The following is a 15,478-nucleotide window of genomic DNA, read 5'->3' on the forward strand; positions in this document are numbered from 1 at the left end:
ATATTACATATATTTTATTCTTATTTGATTTTATTTTCCCTTGATTGATGTAATGGGTTGGCCCATAATTTATGCCTGATGGCACTCCTGTAATTACGCATTATAATCAATATAAAAGGGGATGAGGTCTCACTCATTCCCTAACTCTTTCTCTTCTCTAAAATCTTCATGGTATCAGAGCCACTCATATCCTCGCTACCCTAATCCAGCCATACCCAGCCACACTACCACTTCTCCAGCTTCTCCAACAGCCTCCCTTCCTCACCCTCTCACGCCGACAGTCAACCCAACCCAAACCAGGCCTCCGAAACCCCTTGCCCAGGCCTTCGGCAATCCTCCTGGGCTCCCCGACAGCCTATTAGGCTTAGTTGGCAGCCCCTCTAGTCTTCTAGGAGCCTGTCGAGAGCCCCTCTGGCCCCCTAGGCCTCTATCAGTAGGCTCTCTTGCCTCTTAGGCTCTAATCGGCAAGCCTCCAAGGCTCCTCCATCTGTGACGACAACTCCCTTCTCTCTCCTGTAATGTTTTCAACCTAAAATAGAAAAAAAAAATAAAGAAAAAAAAAAGGTTCTTAATTTTCATATGTTTTTTTAATAGTCATAATGCTTACTATTTCCCCACCATCTTTTTGTTTGGGATTAGCACTGGGCTTGAGGGTTACTTAGTAGCATATCTATGATAGATTCCACTAGTGAGTCAACTATTTCTCAATCACCTAAGAGCGAGAGTCCCCTTATCCCTCCTACTATGACTGATAATCTCAACCCTGGCTTTAAAATCACCACTTCTATATTCAATGGTCAAAACTATCTAGCGTAGTGGAAGAGTCTGACTATTTTTTTGAAGAGTAGAGGGAAGATGGGGTATATTGATGGCAGAATACAAGCACCCAGCATCACGGGTCCTAGTTATGATCAGTGGGAAATCATCAACTCTCTCATCATGGGTTGCTTGATTCACTCTATGGTCCCTGAGATTGGAGAGGGCTACTTGGCTATGAACACTGCACAGGATATCTGGGAGGCTGTCGCTACCACTTACTTCCGCAAAGGGAACTTCTCACAGACTTTTGAGTTACGTCGCTCTATTAAAAGGTCAGTACAGGGTGAGATGACTGTTCTCCAGTATTTTACCTTCCTTAGCAATGGCTGGAAGCACCTTAACCATCTTCAGGATTACAAGCCTATCTACCCTATTGATTCTACTGGTTACCGGAAGTTTATGGAACAAGAGCAAGTCTTCAAGTTCTTAGAAGGCCTGAGTGTGAAATATGATCCAGTTTGGAGTAGAGTACTTGGTATGGATCTGCTTCCTTTTCTCCAAGAAGCCTTTGCTTATGTGCAAAATGAGGAGAGTAGCCGCTCCGCGATGCTTCATTCTCTCACTATTGATCGTTCTACCTTGGTCTCTGCACCACCTCGAGATGGAGACCGTATGACTCATGATTCTCATCCTTCTACTGAAACGGATACTCTTTTCTGTGACTACTGTCGTCGACCTCGACACACACGGGAGACTTGCTGGAAGCTGCATGAGACTCCTTCCGGTGGCCGAGGAGATCGTCCTGGTTCTAGAGGGGGTAGGTCGAGCCAGTCTAGGGGCGAGGGGCTAATGCTCGGACACATCTTTCTAACATGGTTAAGCCACCACCTTCAACTGCTGCTGTCTCACCGGCTACTGATGTTTCTAGGTTATCTGCATCAGAGTTTGAGATTGCTATTCGCCACTTGCTAGACCGTCAAACCTCTACTACTGTCCCCAGTGCATCCTCTTCTTCCTTTGCCAACTCAGGTAACTTAGCTTCCTTTACTAGTGCATTGCTATACCATAAGACTGCTCCTTGGATTATTGATTCTGGTGCTTCCGACCATATGTCTGGTTCCTCTAATTTGTTCTCAGAGTATACACCCTCCTCAGGTCAAGACAAAGTGCGTATTGTTGATGGTACTATTTCGTCTACGTTGGGAAAAGGTTTAATTCATGCTACCTCTTCCCTTTCTTTAGCCTCTGTACTCCATGTTCCCAATTTTAGTGTTAACCTTTTATCTTTGAGTCATATTACTTGTGATTTGAATTGTAACGTGATATTTTTTCCTAATCATTGTCTTTTTTAGGACCTTATCACGGGAAAGAAGATTGGCAGTGGTAAAGAGGAACACGGTCTCTACATTCTGGATCAAACTGACAAACTGATTCATTCATCTATTCAATTACCATCAAAAGACTTTTGGTTGTGGCACCGATGTAAGACATCCCTCTTTTTTACTACTTAAGCATCTTTTTCCTTCTATTTTTGAGACAACTAATGTGTCTAATTTTCAATGAGAGTCATGTCAACTTGAAAAACAACACAGAGCTTCTTTTGCTCCTTCTATTAATAAAAATTCAGTTCCATTTTCTTTGATTCATTCTGATGTATAGGGTCCCTCTCGTTTTGTGTCTATAAAAGGTCAAAAATGATTTGTTACTTTCATAAATGACTGTTCTAGGGCCACTTGGGTATATCAAATGAAAGACAAAAGTGAGGTGTTTTCTGTGTTTCAAAACTTTCATAGAATGGTTTGCACTCAATTTGCGGCGGTTGTAAAAATTCTACGTTCTAAGGGGAAATATATTGACTCCCGTCTTACCAGTTATTTTGCCACTCATGGCTTTATTCACCAAACTTCATGCACTAATATCCCTCAACAAAATGGTATTGCAAAACGAAAAAATTGTCATCTCCTTGATGCAGCCCGTTGTCTATCCTTTGAAATGCGTGTCCCTCGATCCTATTAGGGGGAAGCGGTTCTCACTGTAGCTTTTTTTATTAATAGTCTTCCCACCCAAGTCCTTCAAAAACAAACACCCCTTCAGGTTTTGTTCGGGTCCACCCCTTCTGGGTTCTCTATTCCCTCTAAGACCTTTGGACGTGTTTGTTTTGTCCATAATCATTCACTCACTCATGGTAAATTGGATCCTAAATCTCTTAAGTGTGTTTTTCTGGGCTACTCTGCCACCCAAAAGGGCTATAAGTATTATCATCCTCCATCTCGCAAATGGTTTGCCCTCATGGACGTCACTTTCTTTAAGTCTCAGTCTTACTTTCAGACCTCCCTTGTGTCCCAGTCATCCATTCAAAGGGAGCCTTGATGTGAAAAGATTCCTATTCTACTACCACCAGTGGTTGAACAAATAGAAGATGATAAGCGAGCAAGTGTTGTAGAAAAGGAAACAGGCAAAATTTATGTCAAGGACAAAGATAGACAGAAAGTCACCTGGATACAATAGACTACTTTCCCTCCTCTACTGCCAACTTCTCCTCCAAATGAGTGTCTAGAGTCATCCTCCTCTCCTGAGAGTCCAGGTAATTCTAATCCTAATACTCCTATTCCTGAGTTCTCAGATCTTGATGTTCCCATTGCTAATAAGAAGGGGGTTAAGTCATGTACTCAGCATCCTATTACTAATTATGTCTCTTACTCTAATCTATTTCCCTCATATAAAGCCTTTCTAACTAAGATTTCTTTTGTGAGTCTGCCTAACAATTTTCAGGATGCTCTCTCTATTCCTGAATGGAAACATGCCATGATAAAGGAGATGAGAGCTCTCAGCAAGAATGGCACTTGGGAGTTAGTGGAGTTACCTAGAGGCAAAAATCCAGTTGTGTGTACACTGTAAAACACAAAGCTGACGATTCCATAGAACGGTGCAAAGCAAGACTGGTTGCTAAGGGCTTCGCTCAAACTTATAGGGTGGATTACCAAGAGACATTTGCACCGATTGCTAAAATGAACTCTGTGACAATACTACTCTCTCTTGCAACAAATTTGGATTGGCCACTTCATCAGTTTGATGTAAAGAATACCTTCCTTCATAGAGACCTAGAAGAAGAGGTCTATATGGATATTCCCCTTGGTTTTGAGGATTGCTAGGTCTAAAGGTAAAGTGTGAAAGCTCCATAAGTCACTTTATGGAGCCTGGTTTGAAAGGTTTGCTCAAGCTATGCTGAGTTATGGGTTCAAGCAAAGTTAAGTTGATCGCACCTCATTTGTGAAACACTCCTCACATGGTAAGACCATAGCTCTTATTGTTTATATTGATGATATTGTTCTAACAAGAGATAATGTTGAGAAGATCCCTCGGTTGAAAGAATCCTTAGCCAAGGAGTTTGAAATTAAAGATTTGGGTAATTTGAAGTATTTTTTGAGCATTGAAGTAGCTCGGTCCAAGGATAGCATCTTCATATGCCAGAGTAAGTATGTACTTGACTTGCTAAAGAAAACTGAAATGCTTGGAAGTAGGCCATGTGATATATCTTTAGAACCAGGCCAGAAACTAAGTGAGGTGAGAATCAAAGGAAAGATCCAGTGGATAGGTGGAGATACTAGAGGCTAGTGGGTAAGCTCATATACTTATTCCACACGCATCCAAACATTGCCATTGCAGTGAGCATGGTTAGCCAATTTACGCATGCTCCTAAAAATTCTCACTTAGAGGCAGTTATGAGAATCCTGAGGTACCTAAAGTCTTCTCCTAGAAAGGGCCTCTATTTCTCAAGCATGGACATCTTAGTGTGGAGTCATTTACTGATGCGGATTGGACTGGACTGGACTAGTCACTGACAGACGATCAACTTCTGGATATTAAATATTTGTTAGAGGCAACCTAGTCTCATGGCAAAGTTAGAAACAGAATATAGTGGCTAAATCTAGTGTTGAGGCAAAATTCAGAGCTATGGCTCAAGGTGTATGTGAGTTGCTATGGATTAGACTATTGTTAAGAGACTTGGGGATCCATCAGACCGATTCCATGAGATTATACTGTGACAACAAGATGGCGATCAACATAGCTCATAACCCAGTTCAACATGACAGAACCAAGCATGTGGAGATTGATAGGCATTTCATTAAGGAAAAGCTCACTAGTGGCATCATATGTACTTCATTTGTGAAGATTAGGAACCAACTAGCAGATGTTCTCACCAAAGGCATAGGGAGCAAACCATTTCATGACATTCTTGGGCATGAGAGACATCTTTGCCCCGGCTTGAGGGGGAGTGTTAGAATAAGAATGTTAGAATAGGAAACAATATTGCATATATTTTATTCTCATTTGATTTTATTTTCCCTTGATTGATGTAATGGGCTGGCATATAATTTATGCCTGATGGCACTCCTGTAATTACGCATTATTATCAATATAAAAGGGAATGAGGTCTCACTCATTCCCTAACTCTTTCTCTTCTCTGAATCTTCATTTATCACCAATACATATGCTACTAGCCTAAGCATCCTATTTGAAGCTTACTATTCCCAATGGTCAAATCAGAGGTAGAGTAACTCTTGTAGTCATTACGCATTCCATTTCTTAGTAATCCAGATTTCAGGGTTGAGGAGGAATTGGAAGAACATTTTCACAAGACAATCCATGCCTCACCACTATATTGCCCATCTAAAATGAAAGGGTGCAAAGGATATTTGATTGATGATCCAATCCATTTTCTTTTGATCTCTAACTAAGTTAGTTGAATACTCTTTCTGCAATTACTCTCCAAAGAAAAAATTTCTCATAAATAATGAATGGTATTTATAAATACTTAATCTGGAATCTAAACCATGATCATGGCTTTGACCAAGATATTATTTAGTCAAGGCACAATAAAATATTTGTACATGATATAAGTTATAACTAGGGTCCTGGATTTGGTACTTGTGGTGTAGGTTAAATTAAGAAAGAGATGTGATCTACATAATATTCATCCTTACTATAGCATTGTCCTTCAAACATCTATATTCAAAATTTGAAGGAGAACAATGAGCTTGGGCAATCATGTACTCAATTTGTTGTCTCATGCCCAAAGAAACATGAATGTAAAGCAAAACCAGTGGTAGTACATAGAAATGAGCAGTCTATAATTGTCACTGAGATTAATAAACGATAAAATTCTTCTAAGGGAAAGTATCAAACTTGCCAATAGCAAAAGTTCATAAAGTTCTTATCTATTACCAAGACTTGGGAAACTAATCATTCACAACCATGCAATCAATAACAAACTCAGATGATAAAAGCATTCGTAATCCTGACGCACAACAAGTGACGAACATAAAACCAAATCAAGGTTAAAACAAAACAAAACAAAACAAATGACTTAAATGTATGTAAAAATACTGATATGACAAACTCACCAACGGATCTAAGTTTAGATTAGATGCAAAGGATTGACGTAGTATTCTCCGAAAACGATTCCCATTGGATGACAAATTCTCCATGGCCTGCAATCAAAGTTCAAGAAATAACTGTTCAAATGCAAGTCAAGAACAACTACACAATCATCACATTAGCCACACAAAGGTTATAAAATTCATCCCCGCAGACCACACAAGCATGCTTATGATCCCATAAATTACAAAATTACAAAAACAATATAAATTTTTTCTTCTTTTTTTTTGGGTTTAAAATGCTTATATTTTCTTTTTTCTCCTCTTTTTGATGTACGCAAGTATATATGTGTATGTATATATACATTTGCTCTTTATAGTTCTTGGGTAAACAAAATATATTTATTTTATGACACATATAAGACCGAGTCATATGAGGGTCAAGATTTTACAGAAAACATTAAGAAAGAGTGACAACCAAAAAGCCCAGGGAGTCATGAAGAGAAACTAAAAACCTTCTTCAAGCCCAATTGAACCAGATCAACATTAACAAAGTCGACTCACAGTATCGGAATAATTTTCTTTCTTTTAAAGACAAATTCGAACTCTCTGACTGTGTGTGGTTCATGGATTTGAGTAGACATTTAAAAAGGGGAAAGTGGATAAAATATAGCTACATTTCACAAAACTTTGCACATTTTTCCCATTCACTTTCCAAACTCCTAGTCAAATCCATGAACCAAACACAGCCTATAGGCTATAGGGAAAAAATCACAAATGCTTTGTAAAATAAAGGTAAGCATTCTCTACAAATTGTAGACAAAATGCCTAAAAAAATAATTTTCACCCTACAAAAAACAGAAAAGTAAACAACCCAGAAGAAAAAATACATGTATATATAAGTAATAATGTAGAATGCAGGTTTACCTGCTACACTATGAGCTGTAAAAGCATTGGATCTGCAAAGCTTGACTCTCCTTGTAGCTCCAGATCCTCCAGTGAACGATGAAAATACTCGGCCTAATCACTCAACCGAACACAACAGCTATACATAGATACATATACATGCATACATACAGAAAGAGAGAGAGTTGAAATGGAGATCCGGGTTGATTAAGGGTCGGGAGTATACTCCCAAGCCCAAATCGTAGAAGATGCGTCAATCAGCGTGCGTCTCTGTTGTGAAAATGAACAACACTGAAGAATCGGATACAGAAACACATACATACAAATATGTATATAATATAATATAATATATACGGTGAGTGGAGTACAGATGAACACTGAAGTAGTAGATAGAAAGAAAAGAGAGAGAGATAACCCTACTTCTAAGTAAAGTAAGGATTACTCACTCAAAGCAGGTTAGGAGAAGGAAGACAGACAGTGGAGTAGAGCAATCAATCAAGAGAGGGGGAAGATAGTGCCTCTCTCTTTCTCCCTCTTTCTTTCTCTGGTGGTAAAAATTAAAAATTAAAAAAAGAAATGAACGTATGAATGGTTGTATATAATATATGGGTGTAGTGAGTGAGTATATAACTAGACTTTGGGTTTGGTGAGGGTGTTGCTGTCGTGACCCTGTGAGCGAATTTTAGGGATTTAACCGAAAAAGGTCGGGAAATTCTACTTTATTTATTTTTGTATATATTGTGGGTATTCAGGAAATTAGTTTTTATGTAGTTTTTCTTAGCCGTAGAATATTAGTTTTTATGTAGTTTTTCTTAGCTGTAGAATATTATTGGATAAAAAAATTTTAGTATTTAAGAAGATCATTGAGTTTTTTTGTGGTTGAATGTGATATTTGTGAGAGAAAAAATAAAATGATTATAGGATTGGATGTAATATTTTGTTTGAATTTATTTTTTTTGATTTTGTAAAACTTTTGTCTTTTAGTGGAAAAAATAAAAAAAAAATATGGGAACCAAGTTCCCAAACACCACCATTATTTTAATGATAATTTTATTTTGAAGTAAGATAATTATAATAGACCTCAAAATACACTATTAAATTAAATAAAAGATTTTTTTTGTACACATCATTTAAAAATATAAAAATATAAAAAAAAAATCTCAATACACATCTTTTAAGTAATGTGTGGGTGATTTTCTGACCACACTGCCCGCCTAGTAATCAGCTGGAGAGCACCGGCAGAATAGATGGCATCTGACTGACCTGAAACAGAAAGAGAAGTCTCCGGCGGTGGTTCAACCACCCGGGGGCACTCCAACGATCAAGTCAGTATATCTCTCAAAGATAATCAAGTGCTAAACTCACTATTCAAAGCATAAAACTGCGTACCTCAGACCCACGGGGTGCCTCTTTTTTATAGCCAACTCAATCCTGATCCCACTAGAAGCCTGACTTCTATGGACTCCCATTCAGTACTTACTTTAGACTCTTCAAGAGATAAAGATAAACTCCCTAAGAGTTTTATCCTTATCTTGGCTAAGTCTCATCTTTTCTCTAGGACTCTTGTCCCTTATCTTTTTGTCCATTTATCTCGGATTTTGATATCTTCGAAGATAACCTCGGCCTTGCCGAGATAACCTCGGCGTCACAACCTGTACACGTGGCACCTCGGCTGACACGTCGGTGTCACCTTGCCACATGTTGGTATTCAGAAAATACATCCCCACAACTGCCCCCTAGGTTCTATTACCTCGGCATTCTAAGGTGATAGAACCTATATCTGTATTTTCTTCTAGTAAATCGGCTTAAAGTTTGATAGCCGAGATCATCCATTTCTGGCCGACATGTTTTCCCTAAAAAATCAAGATTTTTAAGAAACTTCTCACGCGCATGAGCTGTCATGCACTTCAACCCAACCATTTCATCCACGCGTTTCCTACTTACTGGTCCGTACACGTAACGCGCCAGTTAGCCACCTCTTTTCTCACGTGCGCCGTCTGACGTCCTCGTTCTTCTAGGCGTATTGATTACTTTTGCCGCCGTTTCTGTTTAATCAAAAACCCTTCTCTCTTTTTTCTGTATTTTCACTTTTTCATTTCGAATTCCCTGCTCTCTCTCTCTAGCCTTCGAAATCCCCCATTGCTTAAGCTCCAAAGCTCTGCAACCTCCTCCGTTCAGCCCTTCCGGCGAGATTTCCACCGGTCTTTTGCTCTTGAAATCGTCATAGGACATCGGCAAATCCCTTTCCGATTTCCCTTTTTCTGGTAAGCTACTGCTCCTTTCGTTTTCAGTTCCTGATGTTTCTTCTTTCTTGCTATCGCCATTATTGTACTGTTTCAAGCTTTTTTAATTCATAAATCGTACATCTGAACGCATTCATCCATGATTTTGCCTTTGCCTACATTTTGAACACACGCACTGTTTCACTACTTCTTTACACTTTTGCCACTGTTCTTGGCCATATACTCTTGTATTCTTCATGTTCTTGATAGCCCATCTCAATTCTTGTTTCTGAAACTTTGTTTTTGTTTTCTGTTTTTTGCATCTTTTCCAGATCTGTGCCTTTGATCTTCATCTTCATAGCTTTAGGTTTGGGATTTGTTTGTAGAACCCATAACTTAGAAAAAAATTGAAACATTCCTTACAAATTTATGTACCATCCTAAATCTAGGTTTTGCCGAGGTATCATTAATAAGAAACATCTTTTTTCTGAATTTCAACCCTTCTAATTCTGGCCGATATCATGGGTATGTGGAGACACAGGGTAGATACCCCGACCAAACTTGAGTACTTTAGACAGGAGTTCTCCATCCCTGCCGATGTCCATCTGAGACTGGCTGGGGATAATGACTCCATCATGCCTTCAGGAAACGCCATGCCCCTTCCCATTGTAGCTTTTACTGAGTGTGGACTCCGGCTCCCACTCAACATCCTTTTTCGCGAGATCCTTCATTATTATAAGTTGAACCCCATGCAACTGGCAATCAACTCTTATCGAGTGATTTTTGGTATTATTGCCTTAGCTAGACAAGAAAACGTTAGGATCACCCTAGCCGATATACAGTATTGTTACACCATGTGTGCCCTTAACTTGAAAGAAAAATGCTTCATTTATTATCTTAAGCCGAGGTCTATAGAATTCAAAATCGTAGCCGACCTCCCAGACTCCAACAAGGGGGTTGGAGATGACTATCTTATTACCTCGGGAAATTGGGAGTTTGCTCCAGACGAGGACATCCATCTCTACCCTCTTCCCCGATCCGTTTTAGAGGGCAAGGGTAAGAGCCCAGCATTTAGCTTTGCCTATTTTTTTTTTAAAGTCTTAAATATTCTGTCTGTTTCTGACGCCTGTTCTTTTTGCAGCTGTTCGTTAGCCACCAAAAAATTTTCGCCAATCCTTTGTCCCCAGTAAAGACTTAAAAAGACTTTTGGATTTGCCAATTGAGAAGCGAAAGGCACCCCTGCTTCTCAACTTCATCCCAACATACAAATCAGCTCTCCCCGACATCCCCAGGAAACCGAAGAAGAAGATCTCATCTCCTCCCTCTGCTACAACTCTTCCAGTTACTTCATCATCGTGAACAGACCAAGGATCAACCTCTGATCCAGCAGAACAGCCGTCGACCTCGGCTCCATACCTCATTTCACCATCCCAAAGAAAGCGTCGCCGACGTCTTGTTCTTGCAGCTGAGATGGGTCGCACAAAGCCAGTTGCTAAAGACCTCATTGCCAACATTTCATCATCTATTGACGAACAACCAATACAAACCCAACCTCCAGAAAAACCAAAAAGAATTAAGAAAGCTCAACCGAAGGCGGAAGTGACTCAGGTTGAGATTGAGGACACTTTGCCATCCCCACAACTGGCTCCAACTCAGAAAACTACCTCTGTCCCTTTGAAGAGGTCTGCCGAAGTACTTCCTTCCGAATCCTCCAAGTCAAAAAGGCCGAGGTCATCTGCAACGACTTCGGGGTCAAAGAAACCTGCTGTCCCCTGGGCCCCCGAGATCACCCTAGAGGATAAGCCTGTAATGGCAAATGACAACGCCGACGATATTAATGTCGGCGTTGCACTTAGTACCGCTTTACTTCTCCCAGGCGACTTGGAGCGGAACGCCAAGTACAGCGAGTATGAAAATTATGCCTTAATGTTACAGCACTCCGTTCAGGTATACGTCTTCTTCTTGATAAATTTTTCTTTCTCTTTATTTTACACTTTAAATATTCTTTAATACCTTTGTTTTTCTTTCAGGCCATCCAGCACGCGCCATTCTTTCTCGATGCAGTATTTTGAGAATCGGCAAAAGCTGGCCGACATGAAGAAGAAGATCTCTTCTATTCAAAAGATCAATAAAGGCCTTGAATCAAAAATGAAGAAGCTGGAGGATCAAGCTGAGGTTGCAATTAAAGCCCATAATAATGCCGAAGAGAAGGCTGAGACTGCTGAGGCTATCAGAAAAGTGTCTGATTCTCAAAGGAGAGAGGCCGAGGAAAAGATGGCCCAAGCTGAGAAAGAGCTTCAGGAGGCCCTGGCCACCAAAGAAGCTGAAATCAAAGAGGCCGACGAAAAGGCATATTCACAGGGTATGGCCGACGTCACTGAGGCCTATGAACTTCAAGTGAAGCAGGCATGCAACAAGGGTTTCACCCTTGGTTGGATGTCTCTTCTGAAAAAACTAAATGTCCCTGATGATTCGCCTCTGAGAAATGCCGACAATATTCCTCTTCCATTTCCTTCTGCCCGACCCTCAAATCAAGACATCGGCGAATCTGAGTCTAAGGACGCCGATGAGGAAGAGGATGAGGCTCTGGTCAAAAAATCCAAAGGCGCTGATGGGGCCAAGTCCCTTCCTCAGAATGAGCAAGTCCTAGACTTGACTCAGGATGATGAAGGTGATTTGGTTCCCAAAGAAGCTGTTCCTGAGATTGCACCAGCCGACATCCCTTCTGAGGTCAAGACGGTTGAAGAAACTTTTCAGGAAATTGACGCCGAGATAGCGGCAGAAAAGGAAGCCGAGGTGGTGTCTGATCTTCAACCAACTGTTGAGGATGAGTCTTAGCTGTTTATCTTTTTCTTACTTGTATTTTCTGGCTTCTTTGTTTTGGGCAACAATGTACGCTTTTTGTATGGCCAATGTGCCCCCATTTTTTCTTGGAATGTTAATATAACTTTTCTCTTTTATTGAATGCTTGTACTCCTGTCTTTTCTTCTTTGTCTTCGTATGATTCTATACTTAGAATATTCTGCATATATCGTATGTACTCTTTCTTCTTTGTGCAGTCTTTTCGGGATAACATACCTCGGTTATGCCACCCGATAATTTATCTCGGCAAATATCTGTCCTGTAAATTGCTTATAAATTTCAATAAGGATAAACATATAATGGTTGTAAATTTTTATCAAGTTATAACAAATGCTAAGCAATATATTGGTTTAGCTTCAACTTGTAGATTGCTATAAATTTTAACAAGTGTTAAGTATTACTTTAGTTTAACTTCTACTTGTAAATTATTACAAATTTTAACAAGTGTTAAGTATTACTTTAGTTTAACTTTTACTTGTAAATTGCTACAAATTTTAACAAGTGAAGATAAACAATTATCTCAGCTTAACTTCAACTTGTAAATTGCTACAAATTTCAACAAACATTAAGCATTACTTTAGTTTAACTTCAACTTGTAAATTGCTACAAATTTCGACAAGCGTTAAGCATTACTTTAGTTTAACTTCAACTTGTAAATTGCTACAAATTTCAACAAGCATTAAGCATTACTGTCTTCTCTCTGCCCCCAATGTGAACCTGAATTCCACTTGGATTCTCATTACTCAGGCCTCGTTTGGGAACAGGCTAATTTAGTAACTTTTTGGCTATTTGACTAAAAAGGTAGGTAAAAAAAACTTGTATGTTTGGGATGACTTTTTGGCTAATTACGAAAAGATGTGCAAAAAGTAGAGAGAAAAGAGAATCTTTGACTTTTTGGTATGGGTTGTTGGCTTTTTGGCTAATTTAGTAACTTTTTGACTAATTGGCTAAAATAGCCTCTTGCCAAACGAGGCCTCAGAAACAATTATTATGCATCTTTTGACAATTTACAAGTCTTTGGAGAATTCTGCTAAAATTTTATTGATGAATAATAGCAAGGAACATCTAATGATAGAAAAATTTTAAATTACAAGTGTTCCAAGGTCTTGGCAATGCTTTACCCTTATTGTCTTCAAGTCGGTATGTACCATTGCCCAATACCGAAGTGATTCTGTAGGGTCCTTCCCAGTTTGATCCAAGCTTACTTTCTCTAGGGTCCTTCTTGTTGCCGACAACTTTTCTCAAGACTAGGTCGCCAACCTGAAAATCCCTTGGATTAACCTTTTTATTGTAAGTTCTAGCGAGTTGCTGCTGGTATGCTGCGAGCTGAATTGCATCTTTCTCCCTTCTTTCTTCTAAGAGATCTAGATCTTGGGCTAAAAATATATCATTTGTGTCATTCTCTACTCCTTCAGTTCTGATCCCTGGGATGCCGATCTCTAGTGGGATGACTGTTTCTATGCCATAAGCCATGGCGAAGGGGGTTTCCTCTGTTGATCTTCTCGGCGTAGTCCATTATGCCCAGAGTACATTGGGCAACTCGTCTACCAACTTTTCTTTTACTGCTTGCAGCCTCTTTTTTATTCCATCCAAAATTACTTTGTTGGATGCTTCTGCTTGCCTGTTGCTTTGGGGTAAACTTGGTGTTGAAAAGTAATTTTTTATCTTGAATTTTGCATAGAAGTTCTTGATAAGTTTGCTGTTAAACTGTGTTCCGTTGTCGGCAACTATTGCTCTTGGAATGCCAAATCTGGTGATGATGTTTCTCCATATGAAATTCTTGACATCCACATCTCGGATTTTGGCAAGAGGTTCTGCTTCTATCCACTTTGTGAAGTAATCTGTTGCTACCAGCAAGTACTTCCTTTGCCCAGTTGCTTGGGGTAACTGTCCGATGAGATCCATGCCCTATTGGGCAAATGGCCATGGACTGGATACAGGGTTCAGGTCAGCAGCTGGCTGGTGTATCAAAGGTGTGAACCTTTGGCATTGTTCACACTTCTTTACGTAGGCTTCTGCATCTTTTTGCATGTAGAGCCACCAATACCCCTGGGTAATGGCCCTGTGAGTTAGTGATCTACCCCCAGCGTGGCTTCCACAAATCTCTTCATGAATCTCGTATAGAAAATCTTCAACCTGCAAAGGGTGTACGCACCTTAAAAGTGGTCCTGTAAAGGACCTTCTGTAGAGATGTCCATCTGCTGTCAGGCTGAATCTTGTCGATTTTAATCTGATCTTGTGTGCCTTCTTATGGTCTTCTGGTAGCTTTCCCTCTTTCAGGAATGCAACAATTGCATCCATCCAGGTTGGACCTAAGTTTACACATATTGCTTCTTGCTCTGTGATCGGCTGTTCTATGCTCGGATTTGACAGATAGTCAATCATTATTGTTCTTGTTTTCCCAGTTTGTATTGAACTTGCCAAGTTCGCCAACGCGTCGGCGTGGTTATTATCATCTCGGCTGACTTGAAAAAGTCGGCATTTGCGAAACAAGGCTACCAGTCTGATTACTTCCTTTGAGTATGCCGACATCCTATCATCTCGGGTTGCAAACTCTCCTGTTGTTTGATTTACTATGGGAATCACAAAAAATTATTACCTCATCTGCCTCTGCTGCCACTGCTAGCTTCAGTCCTGCAATCAGTGCTTCGTATTCTGCCTCATTGTTTGAGGCCTTGAACCCCAATCGAATAGATTGCTCCAATATCTCCCCATCAGGAGATATTAACACTACTCTTGCCCCCACTCCTTGCTGGTTTGAACTCCCATCGACAAACAGGCGAAAGGAGTCGCCGATGTAAATGCTGCAGGGTCTTAGTTTTTCTTTTCCTTGTTCTTTTGTCTTTGGCTGGGCTTCTCCTTGCTTGCTTGGACATCGTTCATTTCGGCTCAACGGAGTCTGATGTTCGATGTATTCTGGTGTGAATTCGGCCACGAAGTCGGCCAAAACTTGGCCCTTAATTGCTGTTCTCGACCTGAACTCCAGGTCGTACTGGCCCAAGGCCACTGTCCATCTTGCTATTCTTCCAGTTAAGTCTCCTTATTGTAGCAAGGATTTCAGTGGGTGTTCTGTTAGCACTATAATCTTGTGCGTTTGAAAGTAATGGTTCAGCTTTTTTGAAGCCATTACTAAAGCTAGCGCTAATTTTTCCAAGGGTAGATACCTTGTTTCTGCATCGGCTAAGGTTCTGCTTACATAGTAAACAGCCTTTTGTTCCCTTTTTCTTCACGAATTAATACCGCACTTATTGCATGCTCTGAAACGGCTAAGTACAAAAACAGTTCTTCTCCAGGTTCAGGTGTTGAGAGGATTGGAGCCGTGGTCAGGTACTTCTTTAGGTCGGCTAAGGC

General features: G+C 40.1%; 1 protein-coding gene across 2 annotated transcripts in view; it reads right to left on the reverse strand.

Moving 5' to 3' along the window:
* Positions 1 to 7,695, reverse strand: part of LOC114256151 (guanine nucleotide exchange factor SPIKE 1) — a 46,043-nt gene extending 38,348 nt beyond the window's left edge. Inside the window, exons 1-3 of one of the 2 annotated variants that reach the window (XM_082893530.1) lie at positions 7,490 to 7,695; positions 7,065 to 7,313; positions 6,165 to 6,251 (exon numbers count right to left, since the gene is read on the reverse strand). In XM_082893530.1, coding sequence (XP_082749656.1) covers positions 6,165 to 6,248 — 84 coding nt within the window. In that variant the 5' untranslated portion in view covers positions 6,249 to 6,251; positions 7,065 to 7,313; positions 7,490 to 7,695. The remainder of the gene's footprint in view (positions 1 to 6,164; positions 6,252 to 7,064; positions 7,314 to 7,489) is intronic. The other variant, XM_082893531.1, reaches the window with a different exon arrangement.
* Between the last annotated feature and the right edge of the window lie 7,783 nt (positions 7,696 to 15,478).

Source organism: Camellia sinensis, chromosome 11 (genome assembly GCF_055761805.1).
Source record: "Camellia sinensis isolate YWXY chromosome 11, ASM5576180v1, whole genome shotgun sequence".
NCBI classification, from domain to species: domain Eukaryota; kingdom Viridiplantae; phylum Streptophyta; class Magnoliopsida; order Ericales; family Theaceae; genus Camellia; species Camellia sinensis.